The 23,440-nt window shown below is 39.2% G+C and overlaps 1 protein-coding gene across 4 annotated transcripts in view; it reads left to right on the top strand.

The window, feature by feature from the left end:
* SVEP1 (sushi, von Willebrand factor type A, EGF and pentraxin domain containing 1) overlaps positions 1–23,440 on the top strand; it is a 238,977-nt gene that overhangs the window by 127,651 nt on the left and 87,886 nt on the right. For all 4 annotated transcript variants that reach the window (XM_072154359.1, XM_072154368.1, XM_072154377.1 and 1 more), the window contains exons 22-26: positions 5,081–5,194; positions 10,774–10,887; positions 16,439–16,640; positions 17,957–18,114; positions 19,651–19,852. In XM_072154359.1, the coding sequence (XP_072010460.1) occupies positions 5,081–5,194; positions 10,774–10,887; positions 16,439–16,640; positions 17,957–18,114; positions 19,651–19,852 (790 nt within the window). The remainder of the gene's footprint in view (positions 1–5,080; positions 5,195–10,773; positions 10,888–16,438; positions 16,641–17,956; positions 18,115–19,650; positions 19,853–23,440) is intronic.

Here is a 23,440-nt window from a genome sequence, read left to right on the forward strand (position 1 = left end):
GTATCCCATATACAGCCCCCAGCTTAGTAATATACTGTATCCCATATACAGCCCGGCAGCTTAGTAATATACTCTATCCCATATACAGCCCCCAGCTTAGTAATATACTCTATCCCATATACAGCCCCCCAGCTTAGTAATATACTGTATCCCATATACAGCCCTCCCAGCTTAGTAATATACTGTATCCCATATACATCCCCCCAGTTTAGTAATATACTGTATCCCATATACAGCCTCCCAGCTTAGTAATATACTGTATCACATATACAGCCCCCCAACTTAGTAATATACAGTATCCCATACACAGCTCCCCAGCTTAGTAATATACTCTATCCCATATACAGCCCCCCCAGCTTAGTAATATACTGCATCCCATATACATCCCCCCAGCTTAGTGATATACTGTATCCCGTGAACATCCCCCCAGCTTAGTAGTATACTGTATTCCATATACAGCCCCCAGCTTAGTAATATACTGTACCCCATATACAGCCCCCCAGCCTAGTAATATACTGTACCCCATATACAGCCCCCCAGCCTAGTAATATACTGTATCCAATATACATCCCCCAGCTTAGTAATATACTGTATCCCATATACATCCCCCCAGCTTAGTAATATACTGTATCCTATATACATCCCCCAGCTTAGTAATATACTGTATCCCATATACATCCCCCCAGCTTAGTAATATACTGTATCCCATATACAGCCTCCCAGCTTAGTAATATACTGTATCCCATATACAGCCCCCAGCTTAGTAATATACTGTACCCCATATACAGCCCCGCAGCTTAGTAATATACTCTATCCCATATACAGCCCCCCAGCTTAGTAATATACTGTATCCCATATACAGCCCTCCCAGCTTAGTAATATACTGTATCCCATATACATCCCCCCAGCTTAGTAATATACTGTATCCCATATAGAGCCTCCCAGCTTAGTAATATACTGTATCCCATATACAGCCCCCCAGCTTAGTAATATACAGTATCCCATATACAGCTCCCCAGCTTAGTAATATACTCTATCCCATATACAGCCCCTCCAGCTTAGTAATATACTGTATCCCATATACAGCCTCCCAGCTTAGTAATATACTGTACCCCATATACAGCCCCCCAGCTTAGTAATATACAGTATCCCATATACAGCTCCCCAGCTTAGTAATATACTCTATCCCATATACAGCCCCTCCAGCTTAGTAATATACTGTATCCCATATACAGCCTCCCAGCTTAGTAATATACTGTATCCCATATACAGCCCCCCAGCTTAGTAATATACAGTATCCCATATACAGCTCCCCAGCTTAGTAATATACTCTATCCCATATACAGCCCCTCCAGCTTAGTAATATACTGTATCCCATATACAGCCCCCAGCTTAGTAATATACTGTACCCCATATACAGCCCCGCAGCTTAGTAATATACTCTATCCCATATACAGCCCCCCAGCTTAGTAATATACTGTATCCCATATACAGCCCTCCCAGCTTAGTAATATACTGTATCCCATATACATCCCCCCAGCTTAGTAATATACTGTATCCCATATACAGCCTCCCAGCTTAGTAATATACTGTATCCCATATACAGCCCCCCAGCTTAGTAATATACAGTATCCCATATACAGCTCCCCAGCTTAGTAATATACTCTATCCCATATACAGCCCCTCCAGCTTAGTAATATACTGTATCCCATATACATCCCACCAGCTTAGTGATATAGCGATATGTAATATATAGCACCCCCCCCAGTATAAAATAATTATGGCCCCAAATAATATATACTGAATCCTTCCCCAGTATAAAATAATTATGGCCCCATATAATATATATAGCATCCCCCCCCAGTATAAAATAATTATAGCCCCAAATAATATATATAGCATCACCCCCCCAGTATAAAATAATTATAGCCCCAAATAATATATAGCATCACCCCCCCAGTATAAAATAATTATAGCCCCAAATAATATATACAGAACCCCCCCAGTATAAAATAATTATGGCCCCATATAATATATACAGCACCCCCCCCTTGTATAAAATAATTATAGCCCGAAATAATATCTATAGCACCCCCCCCCCAGGATTAAAACAATCATAATCATATAATACATATATATAGTGTTCCCCCCAGTATAAAATAATTATGGTATAGCCCCAAATAATATATTTATATATATATAGCATCCCCCCCAGTATAAAATAATTATAGCCCCAAATAAAATACATAGCATTCCATCATCCCCCCCAGTATAAAATAATTATGGCCCCATATGATATATATAGCATCCCCCCCCAAGTATAAAATAATTATGGCCCCATATGATATACATAGCACCCCCCCTAGTATAAAATAATTATGGCCCCAAATATATATAGCATCCCCCTAGTATAAAATAATTATGGCCCCAAATAATATATATAGCCCCCCCCCCCTAGTATAAAATAATTATGGCCCCAAATAATATATATAGCACCCCCCCCTAGTATAAAATAATTATGGCCCCAAATAATATATATAGCACCCCCCCCCCCCTAGTATAAAATAATTATGGCCCCAAATAATATATATAGCATCCCCCCCTAGTATAAGATAATTATGGCCCCAATTAATATCTATAGCATCCCCCCCCAGTATTAAAACAATCATAATCATATAATATATATATAGCATTCCCCCCAGCATAAAATAATTACGGTATAGCCCCAAATAATATATAGCATCCCCCCCAGTATAAAATAATTATAGCCCCAAATAATAATATATAGTATCCCCCCCAGTATAAAATAATTATAGCCCCAAATAAAATACATAGCATTCCATCATCCCCCCCCCAGTTTAAAATAATGATGGCCCCATATGATATATATAGCATCCCCCCCCAGTATAAAATAATTATGGCCCCATATGATATACATAGCACCCCCCCCCCCCAGTATAAAATAATTATGGCCCCAAATAATATATATAGCATCCCCCTAGTATAAAATAATTATGGCCCCAAATAATATATATAGCACCCCCCCTAGTATAAAATAATTATGGCCCCAAATAATATATATAGCATTCCCCCCCCCCTAGTATAAAATAATGATGGCCCCAATTAATATCTATAGCATTCCCTCCCCCCTAGTATAAAATAATTATGGCCCCATATGATATCTTTAGCGCCCCCCCCCCAAGATTTAAACGTTTTCTAGCCCCATATAGTACCCCCCCTCCCAGTATAACATGAAACCTCCCCACATTTAATTAAAGTACATTAAAAATAATAAAATTTATACTCACCTGCAGGCAGCTACTCCCTCAGTGCGCGGCTCCGGTCTTCACGCGGCTCTTCTGTGACACAGGCGCCGTGATGTCATGACGCCTGTGTCACTGATTAGAACGGAGCGACGCAGATCCCGGAAAGGCGCTGTGTCGCTCCGCATATAAATCGCGCCTGTGTCTTAAAGAGACAGGCGCGATTTATTTAGCTGGTGGGCGATTCGGGCGTTAATGGACGCCCGAATCGCCCACTTTAGAGCGGCAAATTTCGCCACCCTTTAAAGGGACCCGCATTCTGCCGCCTGAAGCGAGATTTTCATCTCGCCTCATGGCAGAAGCGGCCCTGACTGGGAACTTACATCTCAGCAGCTGGTTTAGGTGCAGTGCGCAGCCAGGTACCGGCGCTCTATCACACCCAACCACCGCTTTGACGCGATCCAGTATCGTCGGCTTGAGTACTAGTACCTCTTCCAAAGCAGGGCAGCATCGAGCTGGGAATTCACCAAGGGCTCGTGGACTTAATTGTGGGCTGGTGGTTGTCATGGTATCATCAAGTGTACGTCCCGAAGAGGTGCCCCGGGAGCACCGTCACCGTCCAAGCTGGCCGGCACGCTGTGGTCCACTCAGCAGAGACAGCCTTGGATTCCCGGGCACAAGCACAAAGGGAGCAGCAGTAGGAACTTCGCTGGTCCAATCAGGTGCTGTTCCGGCGCGGCCGGTCCGATGCAGGCTGGGCTGTGTCCCCCAGCCCCGGGGACAAATGGGTGCAGCTGGCCAGGCATTGCTGACAGGATCCCTCTGGCTTGATCGTCTGCCATCTCCGGGGGCATGGTGCCTGCTGGGTTCCTGGTCTCGCTCTCAGCGTGCACTGCTAAATGCGGACTCTCGGATCCTGGAACTGCCCTCCGTCGGGAGAGGTGTGCGGAGTATGGGGCGGCAAACTGCCGAAAGAACGGGTTGAGGGATAGGGAAGAAGGGGGGAACAGGGAAACCGAGAGCAAGGTGTACACATATTGTTCTTCAAATACTATTGCGGAGAACACCGTTCTGCATGCATGTCTCCGGAGCAGATCGCAGATGTTCGCGAACATCTGCAATCTGTTCTGCAGTGTTCTTTCACTGTGTTCTTTCAGTGAAAACATCTGCACTGAACAGTGCTCGTTCAGTTTGTAATTTTACTGAAAAATGCTCGGGTCTCCCATTGATTTCAATGGGGCTCGTTACTCGAAACGAGCACTCGAGCATCAGGAAATGTTCGGCTCGAGTAACGAGCACCCGAGCATTTTAGTGCTCGCTCATCTCTAATGCAGACCATCTCATGCAGGAAATAAGCTGTGTCTAGAACTCTTTTAGGACATTGTAGTAATGATTGTCATTAAAATGAACATTTTTCTTTTAAATACATTGTTATGTGAGGAACAGATGGTAGAAACACATTTTAGTGATGTCACCATTAGTAATCTGCCTCCAGAGATGATAGTTGGCAGATTTATTACATCCTTATAATAAAATAATACCTTATTTTCCCTCAACTTCCCTAACCTCCATTTACATGTGTTTCCATTGAAATAAATGATAATTAACAATTGCTGAAATTAAAAAAGGCCAAGAATAAATAACATTTATTGTTAACTTCCTGCAAATGAGTATTGTCCCCTAGCTGCCAAGTGAAGTTTCTATTTAGCCGGAATGAACCATTTGTTCAGAACATTTATTTGGAAGTTCATAAGCATGGGCCTTCTTATAATAGCATAATATGCATCTGCTTTTGTAATTTACTAATCTGCTTTCAGGTACAAAGTGTGAGATTAACATTGATGACTGCAAATCCATGCCATGCAGAAACAATGGGATTTGTAAGGATGGGGTTGGAACATTTGAATGCCAATGCCCTGCTGGCTTCCGAGGTAAATAATAACTAAATAACCAATTATTTTTTGTTAAAAAGCAACATGGCAAAATATAATAGTTTAATGTAAATATGGTAATTCTGTGTTTATTGCACTTATTATTTTACTGTCCAACTGTAGAGATAGGGTTATGAATACCAGCAGGGAAATGAATGAAAGAGAGCACAGGCATTACTGATGTCAGCAATCCTTCTTGGAGATAGGTTCAGACTTGTGGAGATTTGTCTGACTCATGGTGGTGCTCAACCAAGATAAACAGTCTGAGGCTACATTCACACGATGTTTGCCCGCCGTACCATAGTACTGCATGCAAATATCGGCGCCGGGGAGAGGAGCAGGGGATTAGCGCAGCTCACCCCCGCCCCTCCCCATAGGAATATACAGCGCTGTATTACGTAGAATGGTAGGACATGTCCTATCTTTGTACGGGCTACGGAGTGGTGCCGTGCTGCACGTGTGCTGCACCATACTGCTCCCGTACAGGACTGTGAGCAAATAGAAGTGTATTGGGGATGTATATGTGACGTATATACCTCAGCCATATACACGTCCCCCATACCTACATGTGAATGTAGCCTAATACAGAGTTAAAAAAAGGATGCAGCATTACTCACCAAGGTGTCAGACTTTATTTTATACATGTGACATTACAGGTAAGACACTAGCCACAGATAGGCAGCAGTATGATTTTCTCAAAGCCTCTGAAAAATAGGAAGTAGGCCAATTCACATTGTGCTACAATACTAAAAACTATCATAGGACAAATCTATATATAAAGTGAATATTTAAAAATGACATGCAGAGCAACAAAGTTATTAGATGAGATACACAATTAAAAGTTAGCATATGTTAGTATCCAATAGCTTGCAAAAAAGTAATATTGTGATAATGTTTATCCATAATGATACCTAAATATATTAACCGATTTGAGTAATACACCAATAGAGGTCAGAGAGAAATCATAAGTAACTGGGTCTCCAACAGAGTGTGTCTTTTAATAGGAATACATATTGATAATTTTGATCTTTTAACCCCAAGGCTATATTCACACTGCCGTTGCCCGCCCGTACCGTAGCGGGCAACGGCAGTGTACGGGGAGAGGAGGAGGGGGTGAGCGCAGCTCACCCCCGCCCCTCTCCATAGCAACCTATGGCGCACGGCGCTGTATTACGGGAAAAGATAGGACAGGTCCTATCTTTTTCCCGGGTACGGAACGGTACGGTGTCGCACGTGTGCGGCACCGTACCGCTCCCGTAGGGTGCCATGCGCCCATAGAAGTGTATGGGGGACGTATATCGGCCGTATATACGTCGGCCGTATATACGTCCCCCATACGTTAGTGTGAATGTAGCCTAAGTGTCCCAAGGCATTAAATTTCATAATGTACCTAGCCTCCAGTGGCAGATTAAGTGTCCCAAGGGTTCTGGGCTGTTCATACGACTAGGGCCTCCTAAGCGTCCAAACCGACATGTGCCCGGATGTTACGATTTAAGTGCTACTCTATAATCTCTATATACACTAATTATCCTTAATCTTGTACTGTTCATAAAAGTTATTTAATTGACTTGTATCACATCCCCTAACTGCATGAACCATCAACCCCGACTACTGTACAGACCAAACGGTGTAGAAGATGTGGAAGCAACCTCTAGCTCACTTTGCAGCTGAACTCCCCCTCATTCTGTAAATACTCACATATAAGCCAAGACTCCTAATTTTATTTCCTAAAATTATTGACTTGAGTATAAGCCCTGGAGGAGGTTGCAGCCACTACTATAATAAGATGTCCAGCAGCTACACCTCATTAATGAACTGTCCACTGCAGAGGCACTCTTTAATGAAATGTCAACAGCAGATGCCCCCATTAATGAATTGTCCACAGCAGAAGCCCCACCTTTAATGAAATGTCAACAACAGAGCTCCCCTTTAATGAAATGTTCACAGCAGAGGCCCCCTTTACAGAAATGTCCACAGCAGAGACCCCTTTAAAGAAATGTCCACAGCAGAGATCCTATTTAATGAAATGTTCTCAGCAGATCCCCTCATTAAAGAAATGTCCACATCAGATACCCCTTAAATGAAATGTCAACTGAAGAGCACCCTTTTAAAGATATGTCCACTGCAGAGCCGACATTTAATGAAATACCCACTGCAGATGCCCCCTTTAATAAAATGTCCCCTGCAGAGCCCCCCTTATTGAAATGCCAACAGCAGATGCCCCCTTTAATGAAATGTCCACTGCAGAGACCTCCTTTAGTGAAATGTCCAAGGCAGATGCCTCCGTGACAGAAATGTCTACAACGGAGGTCCCCCTTTAATAAAATGTCCACTGCAGAGCCCCATTTAGATGCCTAAGCTCATGTATAAGCCCATGAAAATTTCAGCATGCTCTACCTTCTCAGGTCAAACGCACAAAAAATGCCCCACACAGGTCTATGGGGATGCATCAAAATGCATTGCACTTTGAGACTCAATTGCTGTAGAAAAGATAGACCACAGTCATGAGTCTTTTTCGCGCATGTGGTCTGTGTGTGTAAAACGCATGGAAAATGCATTAAAAGCACAGAAAATACATGTGTGATTAACGCAAAAATGTCAGTTTTTTTACGCACTTCACTCTGACGTGATTTTCAATGCAAGTGTGAAAGAGGTGTTAGATGCAACCTCTTTTCACTGTGGATACTCATTCAGAATCACCCCATTTTTATATACAGCAGTTTGAAATGCGCCCTGGTTTGGGCTGTAGCCAAATGTGTACATATCCTATTCTCTTTTCTCCTTTTCTTTGGAAAAACTTGCATTTTCAATCACAGTATTAGTGTATTCTCATTTTCAGCACAAGAGCTTGTACCTTACATAATTTATTTTCCTAAGATGTATAAATTGACTATACGGTATCTCTTCTTTGTATGCATCGGGTGGAAGCTATTAAAATGAAAAACTGAAGAGTTGGTGGCCGATGATTTCCTTAAATCTTTCCTAGTCTGGAGTGAACCATCTATATCTTTTACCTTTATGTCCAGGAAATCAATCTCCTTCCCCCTAGATATCGCTATAAAGCGCTTATTTATCCGATTGATGGAGTTAAGATAGTTTACACACAGATAAAAGCTCTGTCGCAAGGTCCAAAGAGGAATGTTTGAGATAATTTTTAAAATTAAAGGTGGAATGAGAACATTTTTGCAATTCTTGATACATATGCGATTGTAAATACATTGTTAATAAATTATGCATAGTTTGTTTATGCACGCGCTGAGCCCTCTCCATTGCCGGTAAGTCTTTGCTGCATACTGCAGCAAAGACTTACCGGTAACACCCGCGATCGCAGGTGTTTTCCCGCTGATAGCCACTGGCAAAGCTGCCAGCTTTTCAAGGATCACCGCTCCCCGTGACGTCATCGGGGAGCGGCGATCCGTCGCCATGGTAACCTCGGGTCTCACGAAGACCCGAGGCTACTTCGGGTTAACCCATGCATTACAATGAGGGTTAAAATACACATATACTGCCATACTGTAGTATGGCAGTATATGATAGGATCGTGCAGACACCCTAGGGTTAAAGTACCCTAGGGAGTCTGAAAAATACTAAAAATAAAAAAAAATTTAAAAAAAAAAAATTATAATAAAACCCCCTAAAAACTCAAATCACCCCCCTTTCCCTAGAACTGATATAAATATAAATAAACAGTAAAAATCATAAACATATTAGGTATTGCCGCGTCCGAAAATGCCCGATCTATCAAAATATAATAACAGTTTTTCACTGCGTTTAATCCTGTAACGGAAAATCGCGCCCAAAGTCGAAAATAACACTTTTTTTGTCATTTAAAAAAATAAAAAAATTCTATAAAAAGTGATCACAAGGTCGAACAGTCCTAAAATTAAAAACATTGTAAACGTCATCAAAATCCGCAAAAAACTACACCACCCACAGCTCTGTAAACCAAAGTATAAAAAAGTTATTAGCGCCAGAAGATGGCAAAATCCCCAAAAAAATTTTTGTACAGGAGGTTTTAATTTTTTTAAATGCATGACAACATTATAAAACATATACAAATTTGGTATCTTCGTAATCGCACAGACCCAAAGAATAAAGTAGACATGTCATTTGGGGCGCACAGTGAAATCCGTAAGATCCAAGCCCACAAGAAGACGACACAAATGGGTTTTTTTTTACCAATTTCACTGCATTTGGAATTTTTTCCTGCTTTCTAGTACACGGCATGGAATATTCAATACCATCTCTATGAAGTGCAATTTGTTACGCAGAAAATAAGCCATCACACAGCTCTGTACATGGAAAAATAAAAAAGTTATGGATTTTTGATCATGGGGAGTAAAAAATGAAAATTAAAAAACAAAAAAGGGCCAGGTCCTGAAAGGTTTAAACTCACAGATCAGATCTGTGTAAACAAACATAGAGAAAAGTAGAAAGAAACCTTTAAGCTACATTCACAGTGCCGTGATCCCGCCGCACCGTAGCACGGCGGGCACACGGCAGCGCGGGGAGAGGAGGAGGAGGTGAGCGCCTTAGTCATGTAGCCTTAGTCTGATGGACTATGGATTTTGCTTATCAACAGAGAGGTTAACACTGTCACTAAGGGGCAATTTTAAGGGGCAAGTTTACAAAATAAACTAATGAAGAGTACTGTAAAGTTGAATTTAGAGAATGACTCCTCCTACTTGACCCTAGTCTGTACAATGTACATATTATTGTCACATTATTTTTGTGGAATAAAAACAGAACAGAACTTAAAGGGGCATTCCCATTTCATCAAATTAATGTTATTTCTTAAAAAATGTACAATATTTTAATATGCTTTCAGTATATGGACATATTTCTATCCACTGGAGATAAACAATGAAGCTTTATATGGCAAGCAGAGATCTAGAAAACCATGAGGAATCTATATAGAAAGTATATTGGAAATTTGTATAACTTTTCATTATTCAAACCATATTAATTACCTGATGAAATGGGAATATCCCTTTAATTGTATTACATTTCTTTCACACCTTTTTCCTATTAATATTCCATAATATAATAATTTACAATTTATATTATGTATAAAGCAGAGCTACACATATTGTGCCTGAGATATCTCATATGGATCCCAATACCATTCTAAATTATGATGAAAATAGAAGGGAGTGTGAGGGAAAAGGTATTTTCGTAAGATAGTGTCTTTATTTTTGTGTCAGAAAGGTATCTGGCCCTGGATGCTATTTTACCCCCGATATGGTTATGAATTTGGATTGATTCCAAGCAATTATTGCTGTGTATATCTAGCGCAGAACATGAATGATAATTTTTGTGACTCTTTAGTCCCAAATGTGAGCATCCTAAGGTCCTTTACTAATAATAACAACATTTATCAGTTTTAGCCAGATTTTCCCCACTAGTGTAACATTTAAAGAAAATCGCTCCACTACACAGCACACACCAAAGCAGAAAAATATTCTATACTAGTAATTTTCTTGCAGCTGATTGTGTCCTTATTTTGGAGAAGATACGAACCAATAAATGATCACCTGACTACTAAACTCGAATTGATATCAAATTTTTATGTCTTAAAGGATCTGTTTGTGAAGAAAATATCAATGAATGTGCTTCCAGTCCATGTAAAAACGAAGCAACATGCATAGACAGCATTAACATGTATCACTGCCGATGTGCAAATGGATTTCTTGGTAAGTTTTACCAGATTCCTTGTTTCATAGTATTCCAAATGTTTTTTATATACTGTTCTACAGTGATCAGTATTCTCACTAATGTCACCTTATACCATCAAGGATGCAGGCTTCTGAACTGTGTGCTGATAACAAACTAGATTGTCCCTTTCCACAGGAAACATCATCCATGGTTTCCATAATTTTTTATATTTTGATTCATGTGACCACAGAACAGTTTTCCATTGTACCTTTGTCTTTCTAACACAGTTCTAAAAAGTCTTTGTATTTCCTTGGTTGGAGATACTGCAGAAAGTGTCCACCACACCTTACTTCCTATGAAAAAGTTATAGTCCACCACATCTTATTTCCTATGAAAAAGTTATAGTCCACCACACCTTACTTCCTATGAAAAAGTTATAGTCCACCACACCTTACTTCCTATGAAAAAGTTATAGTCCACCACACCTTACTTCCTATGAAAAAGTTATAGTCCACCACACCTTACTTCCTATGAAAAAGTTATAAATGCAGTTTTATTGACATGAATATTACACCTGTAATAAAAACAGTAAAAAAAATAGATTGAAGCAATTCTCATCCAAGTCAATAAAGGAGTGCTGGTCATTTTCTGTAATATTTCTGGATTGTGTTGACACATGACTTCTTTTTGCATGTTCTAGCTTAAAACTTGCATTTGTGTTTGCAACTGCAACTGTGTACTGATTTCCAGCACCGTATAATGCCTGTTTTAGACAGGGTTGTTATAATAGCATTTCCGAAAAATATATTTTCTATAACATGACAATCTATAGAGGTGTTCTTTCCTAGATGTAGTGCCCAAACTGAGGTACAATATGGAAATGCACAAATTGCCAATGGTTCACTAATTTTTTTGAAACTTTATGTGCTTTCTGTTTACATACAATCTATTTAGCAAGACTAGGCAACCATCTTCCATGTATGAGGTTCAATTCTCTCCCAGCAGCAGAATTGGGGATGGATGAGGATCACGTAGTTGGATTTTACACTTTTTGTTCCTAGGGAAATAAGCAGCTGCCTGATAAGTCTGTATCTTTTATTTCTCTTTAGAACATGTAGCATGTATGATCTCCACATAGATTTCAAATGGAAAGGTTATGGATGTTTAATCTCTTAAAAGAAGAATTAAAATGTTCTATTACAGTGACAATACTTTTTGCGAAATTCAAAAAGTTGAATAAATGTGACTAAAAGGAAAATCTACAATCTGATGAAATGTGACAGACAGACTGATATAGACACATTATGGGAATGTTCTCTTTTTTGAAACTACATACTTAAAGGGGTATTCCCATTGAGACTAGATTCATAAATATACTCAGGTTAATAAAATAACACATTCTCTGATTCACTGTTATTAACAAAAATACAGCATTTCACAGTTATAGTACCAACCTGTCTCTATCAGTCCTAGTGTATACAATTTTGGTTGCCCCGGGGATCTGAATATAAAAGTCAAGCAGTAGCAAAAGATACGAATGTGGGTAATAACCCTTTTTTTTCCTCACACTCTCAAATGGTAGATATAAGTGAGAAATACGAAAAACAGCAACCTAATGCATATGCATTAAAAACCCAGTATCACCAGGCATCAAAACAACATAAAAAAAGTGATTAATAAAACCAGTGATTAATTTTTGTAAATGTATGGAAACATTATAAAACCTATATAAATTTTTTATCTCCACGATTGTACTCACCCCAAAGAATAAAGTAATTTGGGGTGCTCAGTGAAAGCCATAAAATCCAGACCCCCAAGAAATAATGGTACAGCAGCATAATCTGCCGTACACTGCACTTTCGTGAGGCAAACTGTATTTTTTGGTCCCAAAATAACGAGTGTACCTGCACAAGGTTTGTATTATCTATGGATAAATCACTTATTTCTGGGGATCACGATGTGGAAATCAATTTTTGCTATGTTCATAGCAGTAAGTGGCTTAGCATGATCATTAATACATTAGGCTTTCCAGCTTGGGTCCCCTTGGACTGCAGACCCCATAGCAGCATTTATGGCTGTTATTGCAATTTTGGGTAGAAGTTTTATTTTATTTATATTTCTGCTGCTCATAATGTTTATAGAAATGTCAAACCTATGGAGGCTTGTGATATACTGGAAAATGTCAGATATTATGGTGTGTTCAGCTTCATTTTTAAATTTCAACTTTTGAACTGGGGTCTCATATTCGGGCCAGTCTAGTATAAATGCTCTACCATTATTCCTCCACATCCCAATTTTAGCAACTTAAAACATCATAAAATACTATGAAAGTGTGGTCTAAATGTTCTTTGACAATATAGATATCTGAAAATGTTTAGCATATACCAGATAAGTATGGCATATTTTTTATTTTAATTGGAAACTGTTCTTTCTGTGTTCTGGGCAGAAACACCTTGTTTTAGCTTCAAAAACTCCATCTAAAAATATGAATGTGAAAACACACTAATTAATATTAATATCATATTGATGGGTGACAGTTGGGGCTTAACTGATCAGGTATTTTGACCCAGAAGAAGGATGTGCTTTGTGTACTGGCCATTCCTATTGACTTTAAAGGACGCTAGGCCTGGGGCTAGGGTGCATGGCAGCTACACAGGGTAAAGAACCATCTGATGCTGAGGATGGTAGTCAGCCCTTCACCGAGTTAATTTTGAAAGGGACAGTTGTCAAACTCGGAAAACTTGACACCTCCAAAAGGTTTCTTTTGATGACAGTAATTGCATATAGTACGGAAGATAAGAAGCTTGCTGTATAGCAATGAAAGTATGGCAGATAGCAGCCGCAAATAGACATTGGAGCTCATTTACTAAGGGATGTACGCCAGTTTTCTGTCAGATTTTGCACATTCTTTTAGGTGCAAACTGATTACACAGGTATTTAAGAAGTGTCTCACTTGACTTCATTTCTAATATCTTTACATGGCCTCATTACTGTAAAAAAATTAATTCATAATATATGCAAATGAGCCTGTGGTGCTCTGCAGAGCACCATCAGACTCCATCATAATATAGTGCCAACCGCATTCTGAGAGCTGATGATGTCAGCGGCTCTTTCAAATCTCACCGTCTCTCAGAATGCGGCTGGCATGTCCCTGACGCAAGCATAAATTATATTACAGTGGAGCCTGATGGTGCTCAGGCTAACAAGCTAATTTGCATATCTAATAGACATAGATTTTACATAAATGCGGACATGCAAAGATATAAGAAATGAAGCTTGGAACAAATGTTGATGGGACTGGGAGGTACGTAATAGTCATCTACCATCAGGTAATATTGAATATTGAAATTGTTGTGTACTGTACATGTTGAATCAAACTAAGGACACATGTATAGACTTATGTGCTAGGTGAAGTACATTATATGGTTATGGACACATTGGTTAGCTTCTAATTACAGATGTATAAAAATGGTTGGTACAGTATAAAACATTTTAAAACAAGTCTCGATAATATCTATTTAGCAGATTTTTATTGTAATGTACACTTTGAATGTTGCTTGAAGGCACCAAAAGGATGTACATAGCAAACATAAGCCTATTTTCAGTCATTTGTGCAATAGTTGTTTCTACAGAGGAATCTTCACATTACGCTAAAGAGGGATATTAAACTAAAGTTTCCCTCTTAAACGATAATATTCACATTTTATAGAACATTTCAAGAACGCCACAAATCTTTGTTTAACCCATCGCTTGCATTATAGTAGCAGAAAGGATCATCATATGCTGCTAGATTTCTTTTCATACTTAATAGGAACACAACCTGTTATTACCTCCCACAATGGCAATGGGATGTTTTGCATATATTATGTCTAAAACCGAAGGCATCCAGCTGATGAGGACATTAACCAGGTCACCTTGGTTAATATCAGACTACTTTTATTCCTGGGCAGTTGCTTTTCTACAAAACTACTTTTACATTGGTATTGCTGTCTATGCACAATATCTTCAACTTTCATAAACAATCATAAGCGAGTTAATCTTTTAGATTTTTTTCAAGATAAGAAAGGATAAAAAAAGAATAACATCCTGCAGATCTAGCCTGCCTCAGCGTTCTGTCTTAGGCACCTGCAGAGAACAGTAAATGCCAATTTTCTCAGCACCATGGCTCACTGCAGATGTCTATTGTCTGCTCTCAGCATTAATCCACCTCAGTATCTGAGAAGATAGTTATTATGATCCCATGGCATTGCCTGCTAAAAGGCTACTTTTTAGATGATATTGCATGCTTCAAATGACCTTGGATTACATGAAGTATTCTTTATGTACTGTTATGATCAGCAGAGATAAAAACAGCTCTTTATGTTACTGCTATTGTTTTCTACAGTCAGAATGCAGGGCAATGCAAGGTTCTATCCTATACAATGCAAGCCGGAGATGGCCAATCACATGGGAAAAGGCAAGAAGCTGTTGCATACCCATGTATTATCACGGCATCAAGCAGTTTTGTTTACCTTGGATTCAAGTAATGCGCCCTTCTCATTTCTTCTAAGCTCCATGCTTCTTCCTATATTATTTTTGTTGCTGTTATCAGGATACTTTCTTTCACTACTGTTAAAACTTCCATTCCCTACCTCCATTTAAACAAGTTAAGAACAGAAGCTTAACAAGTCAACTAAAAATCCCATTGACACCAATATAAATTTTAAGTTATGCATTATGTTCAGTTTAGGCAGGTATCCATTATGCATATCTTTTTTGGGCAGCTGTACTTTTTCTCCATTTGAAAAGCACATGGATAACAGATACCTGCCTAACTGACCGTAACAAATTACATAAAATTTACTTTGATTTCAATGGGATTAAAGGGATTTTTAACTCATAGTACATAAGGTTGGAAAAAGTTGCAAGTCCAACCTTTAAGAATTAGACATGTTTTTCCCCATAACTCAGGATAATTTTGCTCTCAAGAAAGACATCCATGTTCAACATGTTCAAAGAGTCTGTCATGTTAAACCTCCATTCTTTACATTTTTTTCTTTAATTATGGCAAGTCTTTTGGAAATTCCCCTTTTTGGACTGTAAGTGTCATTAATAATACAATAAATATGCTTTCCAATAAGGTTATGGAGGAAGGTTTTTGAGATATATTAACTAGTCTTATTTGTGCAAAAAAAGAAATTGTACTAAATAAACAGCAATAATACCAAGTTTTAGCCATTATTGTTCATTCCATTTCCAATTATGAATATTTGCTTAAAAGAAGTCTAGTGGCACAAAATACAAGCAAAGTTCTAAATACCCAGTTAATACACAAAGCCAAGAGTATATTCCATATATCTACATCTTACAGTTCCTTTAAATCATACTATAGTGTACAGACACTAGAAGGCACCTTCCTCCATGTTGCATCTGTTACAGATAGTATATTACAAGTCACAGGTAAAGAGTACACAATAGCTTGTGCTTGGTGAGTGATGGGTTCTCCTAAATATAATATATTGGTGGCAGTCTTAGACACCAGTTGCTATGTTCAACTTAAAAACATAAATTATTTGTCTGTTAAACTGGTTTCTTCTCTTCATTTTTTAGGTACAAACTGTGAAATAGAAATAGATGAATGTTTGTCAAAGCCGTGTGTAAATAATGGAGAATGTAAAGATCTGAAAGGAGATTTTCAATGTGTGTGCCCCACTGGATATACCGGCAAACAATGCGAACAAAATATTGATGATTGTCAAAGTGAACCTTGTAAGAATGGAGCCTTCTGCACTGATGGAATTAACAGCTTCAGGTGATAAAAAAAAATAATAAAAATCACTGCTGAATAGAGTTTCATCCCTAGAAGAGAAAATTATCATTGTATTTATGAATGTAGTCAAGGCAAGCCATAATAGACAATGATGTGTGAATAGTACATTGTATGAAAGGACACATATAAACAGTCCCATAAAATCTGTGCCAGGATCATTATGTGAAAGCCTAGAAGCGCTCTTCATGTGCTGGTTTAAAGGACATCTACCATCAAGATCCAGCATAATAAACCAGGAACATTTACCCATAGAACCAGACATTGTTACTGTGGTAATCTTCTTATATTTGGTACCCATGGCATCCTTCCTTCTAAAATCAACTTTTAAAATGAGCTAGAAGGGTGTTTTAGGGGACGTTACCAGAGCCCCTTCATGCTCTGGCTTAACAGAAGGAGGGGAGAAGTGCTGAGGGAGCCTGGTGGGAATAAGTCCACTGTGCTCCAGAGCTTTAATGCTATAAAGTTATTAGTTGTGTAGGTGTTCAGTAAACCTACACAATTTTGTTACCAAGCCACCTTCTTCTATTGCTCCAGGGTCCCACCACAGGTTTTATTAATGCTGTGACAGAACAATACACATTAAATGCACCCAAATGTTGACCCGAGATCACAATGTTCATGCTTACAACTTTAGTCAAAATTGACATACCGTATATACTCGTGTATAAGCCCAGTTTTTCAGTACAAAAAATGTTCTGAAAAACCTCACCTCAACTTATATACAACGCAATAAAAAAATATATTATGTATACTATATGGGGCAGGCTGGCTATATACTACAGAGGGCAGACTGGTTGTATACTACTTGGGGGTAGGCTGGCTGTATACTACAGGGGGCAGTCTCGCTATATACTACTGGGAGCTGGCTGGCTATATACTGCTGGGGGCTTGCTGGCTATATACTGGGTGAGGGGGGGGCTGTGACCAATGCATTTCCCGTCCTTGGCTTATAGTTGAGTCAATAGGTTTTCCCATTTTTTTCCGGCTTGCACTCTGGTCGGCTTATACTCGAGTAAATATGGTAATCATCATTGGTAAATCACTACCCATCAGGAGGGTTCACACACATGCCGGAACATGCTGGTAATAAGTACTGTACATGTTGCACCTGACATTACTGTGCAGACAGGATCCATAATCTAAATGATTTGTAATCCCATTGTATACTGAAACATTTGACTTAGTAACGAAAATGTAATGAAAAACTAGTGCTTCTCCCTGTGTTCATCGTCTCATGCCAATATACTGTCCAAATTTTTTTTTTTAATTTATATTGTGTCTTTAACTTTTGACTCTAGATGTACATGTAAAGATGGCTTTATTGGAAAGCTATGTGAAATCAATGTCAATGAATGTGAATCTAACCCCTGCCTTAACCAGGCTAAATGTACTGATGGCATCAATTCTTACACTTGTAAATGTGCACCTGGATTTTCGGGAAGCAGGTGTGAAACAGGTATTACCCAAATGAATTAGTAACATAAGACTTAACCCCTTGAAAATGCTCAAGTTTTTACATTAAATTTTTTTGTTTGTTTCTGAGTATAGAGATGTAAGAGCACTTATTTTCTCCATAGCAGTCTAGTGGCGGTATTCTATACCAGAGGTGCCTGCCGGATCAAGGATGACATCACCATCATCATGTTTGATGGCAACACTTAAAAAAGGCATTTCACCCCCTCACACATGTGGAGATTAGCATACCATTCTGTAGTGACGGCTACACAGATTCCGGAGCACTTTGAATTTTCTTTCTAGCTCCCGCGGTTGCAGAGTTATAAGTCTAGAATTCTGATCATTATAATCTGTGTTTGGTCAGAGAGGAGGAGCTGGGGCTAGAGGTGGAGGCTTGTGTTATGCTAATCTTCTCGCATAATGTCCGTAGTGAGCTATGATTTTTCTCTATGTTCACACATTTTCCACTGGTATTCTGTTAACATTGCGTTTACACCAGGTTTGCAAAAATGCACTGTTACAAATTGCAATGTGAACGGGATGCAAACACAGTATAAACGTAAGCACAGATGCCGCATAATGCCGCAAATGCCGCATACCCACAAATGTAAGGCAAACATAAATGCAAAATGAATAAATCCAAAATGCTCCTGAATCTGTGTAGCAGCCCCTGCATAATGGTATGCTAATCCACAAATGTGAGGTGGTAAAAGGTCCTCTTTAAAGGGTTAACACCCACTATCAGTGCCAGCCGGGTGTCAGCTATGGGTGTTAGCTGCATAATGCAGCTAACATCCACTTTGTATGGAGCGGGCTCAGGCCTTGAGTCCGCTCTATATAGTCTTAACTGACATTTAAAGTACAGGAGCAAATTATTTTATTAAGGTGTTAATACAATTTTGCTAAACATGGCAGTACAGTAAGGCCACACCTGTTACTTGACATTAAAGGGAACCTGTCACCAGGAGACCCATTTTTAGTACTCCCCCAGTCCCCACAGAGCATAGTCCATACACTGCCAAAGTGTTTTTGTATTTAAAATTGTTTTTACAGAAAAAAATATATGTTATATTGTACCTTTCATTAGCATCTGCTGTGTGCTGTGTGGCAGTTGCCTTTTGGGAGGAGCTGGAAAGGAGCAGTTCTCCCCCACCCTTGGGATTCAGCTTCTCCATGTGACCTTTTCAAATATATGAAAACACCCATTACTTGGCTTAGCGACGCCCCCTGCTCCTCTACAGCCAATCCCGAGTGTGGGGAGTTATTCATATATTTGAACAGGTCACATGTTTCCCAAGGGTGGGGGGGGGGACGATTTGAAATGCTGCATTTTTGTTTATAACGGGAATACCTCTTTAAGTGGGGATCAGACTGCTTTAAGTTTATGTATGAACTCTCATGTTTTCTCTGTATTCTCTGCTCCACAAAATCCTCTTTTTTTGAACCTTTTAATGAAAAGTTGCATAATTGTGTTAATTGAGTATTTATCATTTATGGTTTTGCAATGGAAATGTGAAGATGTTTATGTTTGCTGCAGAACAGTCCTCTGGATTTAACCTGGAGTTTGAAGTCTCTGCTATCTATAGCTATGTCATGCTTGATAACATTTTACCAACACTAAGTGGAATCACCTGTGCCTTCTGGATGAAATCCTCAGATGTCACCAATTATGGAACACCAATATCTTATGCCATTGGTAATGGCATTGACAATGCATTCCTTCTCACAGACTATAATGGGTAACTAAAGTATACAAAACTTTACCAAACACAAATCCTTATGTACGTGTTAAACTGCTCTAAAAAGTATATCACTTCTTTATAGAAAATCACAGTACAGCTTTTTGCTCATCAGCACAAGCCTGTGATAAATGCTTTGGTCATGGTTTCACTCTAAATTTAGCCTGTGAAGCTTTCATTAAACTGTTTTGCAGAAAACAGCATTTTTAGAAAATGGAATAGATTTTGTTATTCTGTGAGCATTTCTTTCAGTGTCTGTCTTTTCTACTAACAATTATCCTGGAACATAATATTTTCTAATACTTATTTAACCCCTTAAGGACGCAGCCATTTTACAGCTTAAGGGGGAAGACACACATGGCGTTTTTAGGCCGTTTTTGGGCCGTTTTTAGTTAGTGCGTTTTCACATCGTTAAAACCGCATGCGTTAAAAAAACGCATGCGTTTTTGACCAGTTTGAATTAAGATAATTGGTCAAACCTGTCAAAAACGCATGTGTTTTCAAAAAACGCATGCGTTTTTAACGATGTGAAAACGCACTAACTAAAAACGGCCCAAAAACGGCCTAAAAACGCCAAGTGTGTCTTCACCCTAAGGCTCAGTCCCATTTTTTAGATTCTGACCTGCGTCTCTTTATATGGTTATAACTTTTGAACACTGTTACTTATCAAAGCGATTCTGAGATTGTTTTTTCCCCACATGTTGTACTTCATTTTAGTGGTAAATTTTGGCTGATAAGTTTTGCGTTTGTTTACAAAAAAAAGAAAAAAATGATGAATTTTTAGAAAAATTTGCCATTTGCGTTTTCAGGCAGATCGATATACCACCTAAATAACCTGCAGAATAACATTTCCCATTTGTCTACTTTTTCATAATTTTTTAAATGTTTGGATAATTTATTTTGACGTCACGCGGCCTACAAATCGAATAGCGATTTTCCGTATTTTCAGAATTGACTATTTTGGGGATAAATACTGTTTGAAATCAAATTTTACATATTTAGCAACAAAAACCCCCTATATAACCAACCCATTTTCAAATCTGCACCCCTACAACTATCAGAAACAGCATTTATAAAGATTGTTAACCGCTTGAGATCTTCATAGTAATTGAATCAAAATGGCGGTGAAATTTAGAATGGTCAAATTTTGTCGGTTATACGTTCATTTAGCCCTAAAATTTACACATTTCCAAAAGATAAAAAGAGAAAACTCACCATAAAATTTGTTCTACAATTTCTCCTGAGTACAGAGACCCCCCACACGTGGCCGTTGTGTTATGGGGGCATAGCGAGGCGCAGAAGGGAAGGAGCACCCTGCAGCTGCCAGGATTTTAGTTTTCTCATTGCCCCCTTTTGAAGGCTATAAAAATTTCACTTTTCCGTTATTTGGCCCATGTGACGGCATTTTTTTTGCGGGTTAAGATGCTTTTTCCAGTGTTACCATTTTGGGGTTGGTATCACCTATTGTTGAAAATTTAGGAACTTTTTTTGAGGTCATGAGTAGAAAAGCATCAATTCTGTACTGGATTTTTTACTTTTTTTTTTCCGTGTTCACCGTATAGCCTAATAATCATGTTATCTTTATTCTATGGGTCGATACGATTACGGGGATACCAGACATGAATATTTTTTCTTATGTTTTACTAAATTTGCCAAATAAAACCCTAATGTGGGGAAAAATCTATCATTTTTGCATCGCCGTCTTCCAAGTGGCATAACATTGTTACGTTTTTGGCTACAGAGCTGGTTGATGGCTTGTTTTTTGCGGGACATGTTGTTCTTTGCAACAGTATCATTCTGGAGTACATATGTTTTGTTGATCACTTTTTATAGCATTTTTAGTGGGATATAATAGGTAAAAATCATAATTTTTGGCGGGTTTTTAACGTTTTTTTTTACGGCGTTCATCATATGGATTCAATAGTTATTTAGTTTTATTCTATGGATTGTTACGGATGCGGTGATACCATATATGTGGGGTTTGTGTTATGATTTAGACTTTTTTGAGCGTTATATGTCTATTTATATGTTTTGGGGCTTATGGGCCTTTTTAGTGATTTATAAAGTAATTTTTTATTGAAAAACATTTTTTTTTACATTTTTTTACATGATCCACCATGGGATATGAACATGCAATCATCTGATTGCTTGTTCTTGATAATACTCTGCAATACTAATGTATTGCAGAGTATTAGCATTGCCAGCCTATGCAGATGCATAGGCTGACACTTTGCCTTTAAGATGACGTCACAGACGCCATCTTAAAGGCAATCCCTCCAGGCTTCTCTGGGGTCCCGGTCGGACCCCAGAGGTGCCAAAACAGCGAAAACGGTGCGGGGGGGAGGGGGGCGCGATCGTGGGGTAAAGACCCCCGAAGGCATGTTAAATGCCGCGGTCGCGTTGACCGCGGCATTTAACGGGTTAAACACCCGCGATCGGAGCCCACTCCGACCGCCGGTGTTAGCCGGGGATGTCAGCGGTAAATTACCGCTGAAATCCTGCGGCTAACGATGCCGGTTCGGCTGCTGTGCAGCGCTGAACCGGCATTGTCTCTGTGCAGTAGCTGTACTGCGCTGAGCGCTATTCAAGGGACTCAGTGCAGTACAGCTACGGCGCAGAGCGCTAAGAGGTTAATAGATGTGACTTGCCACAAATCTCAGTACAGTTTAAGTCATGGCCATAAGTTTTTTGAGTGATACAAATGTTAATTTTTACAAAGTCTACTGCATCAGGTTTTATAATGGCAATTTGTATATACTCCAGAATGTTATAAAGAGTGATCAGCTTAACAGCAATTAATTGCAAATTCAATATTTGCCTAGAAAATGAACTTTTTCCCCCAAAACACATTTCAACTTCATTGCAGACCTGCCTTAAAAGGAGCAGCTAACATTGTTTCAGTGATTGCTCCATTAACACAGGTGTGAGTGTTGATGAGGACAGGGCTGGAGATCAATCTGTCATGAATACGTAAGAATCACACCACTGGACAGTTTAAAAGGAGGCTGGTGCTTGGCATCATTGTTTCTCTTCTGTTAACCATGGTCATCTCTAAAGAAACACATGCAGTCATCATTGCACTGCACAAAACTGGCCTAACAGGGAAGAGTATCGCAGCTCAAAAGATTGCACCTCAGTCAACAAGTCACTCTTGAAGTAAGGCCTGGTGTCAAGGAGGGCGGCAAAGAAGCCACCTCTCTCCAGAAAAAAACATCAGGGACAGATTGATATTCTGCAAAAGGTACATGGAGTGGACTGCTCAGGACTGGGGTAAAGTCATTTTCTCTGATGAATCCCCTTTTCCGATTGTTTGGAACATCTGGAAAACAGCTTGTTCGGAGAAGACAAGGTGAGCAATACCACAAGTCTTGTCTCTTCCCAACTGTAAAGCATCCAGCAACCATTCATGTGTGGGGTTGCTTCTCAGCCAAGGGAATCGGCTTTCTCACACATCCATGAATAAAGAATGGTACCAGAATGTCCTACAAGAGCAACTTCTCCCAACCGTCCAAGAGCAGTTTGGTGATCAACAATGCCTTTTCCAGCATGATGGAGCACCTTGCCATAAAGCAAAGGTGATAACTAAAT

The sequence above is a fragment of the Engystomops pustulosus genome, chromosome 1 (assembly GCF_040894005.1).
Source record: "Engystomops pustulosus chromosome 1, aEngPut4.maternal, whole genome shotgun sequence".
Classification (NCBI taxonomy): Eukaryota; Metazoa; Chordata; class Amphibia; order Anura; family Leptodactylidae; genus Engystomops; species Engystomops pustulosus.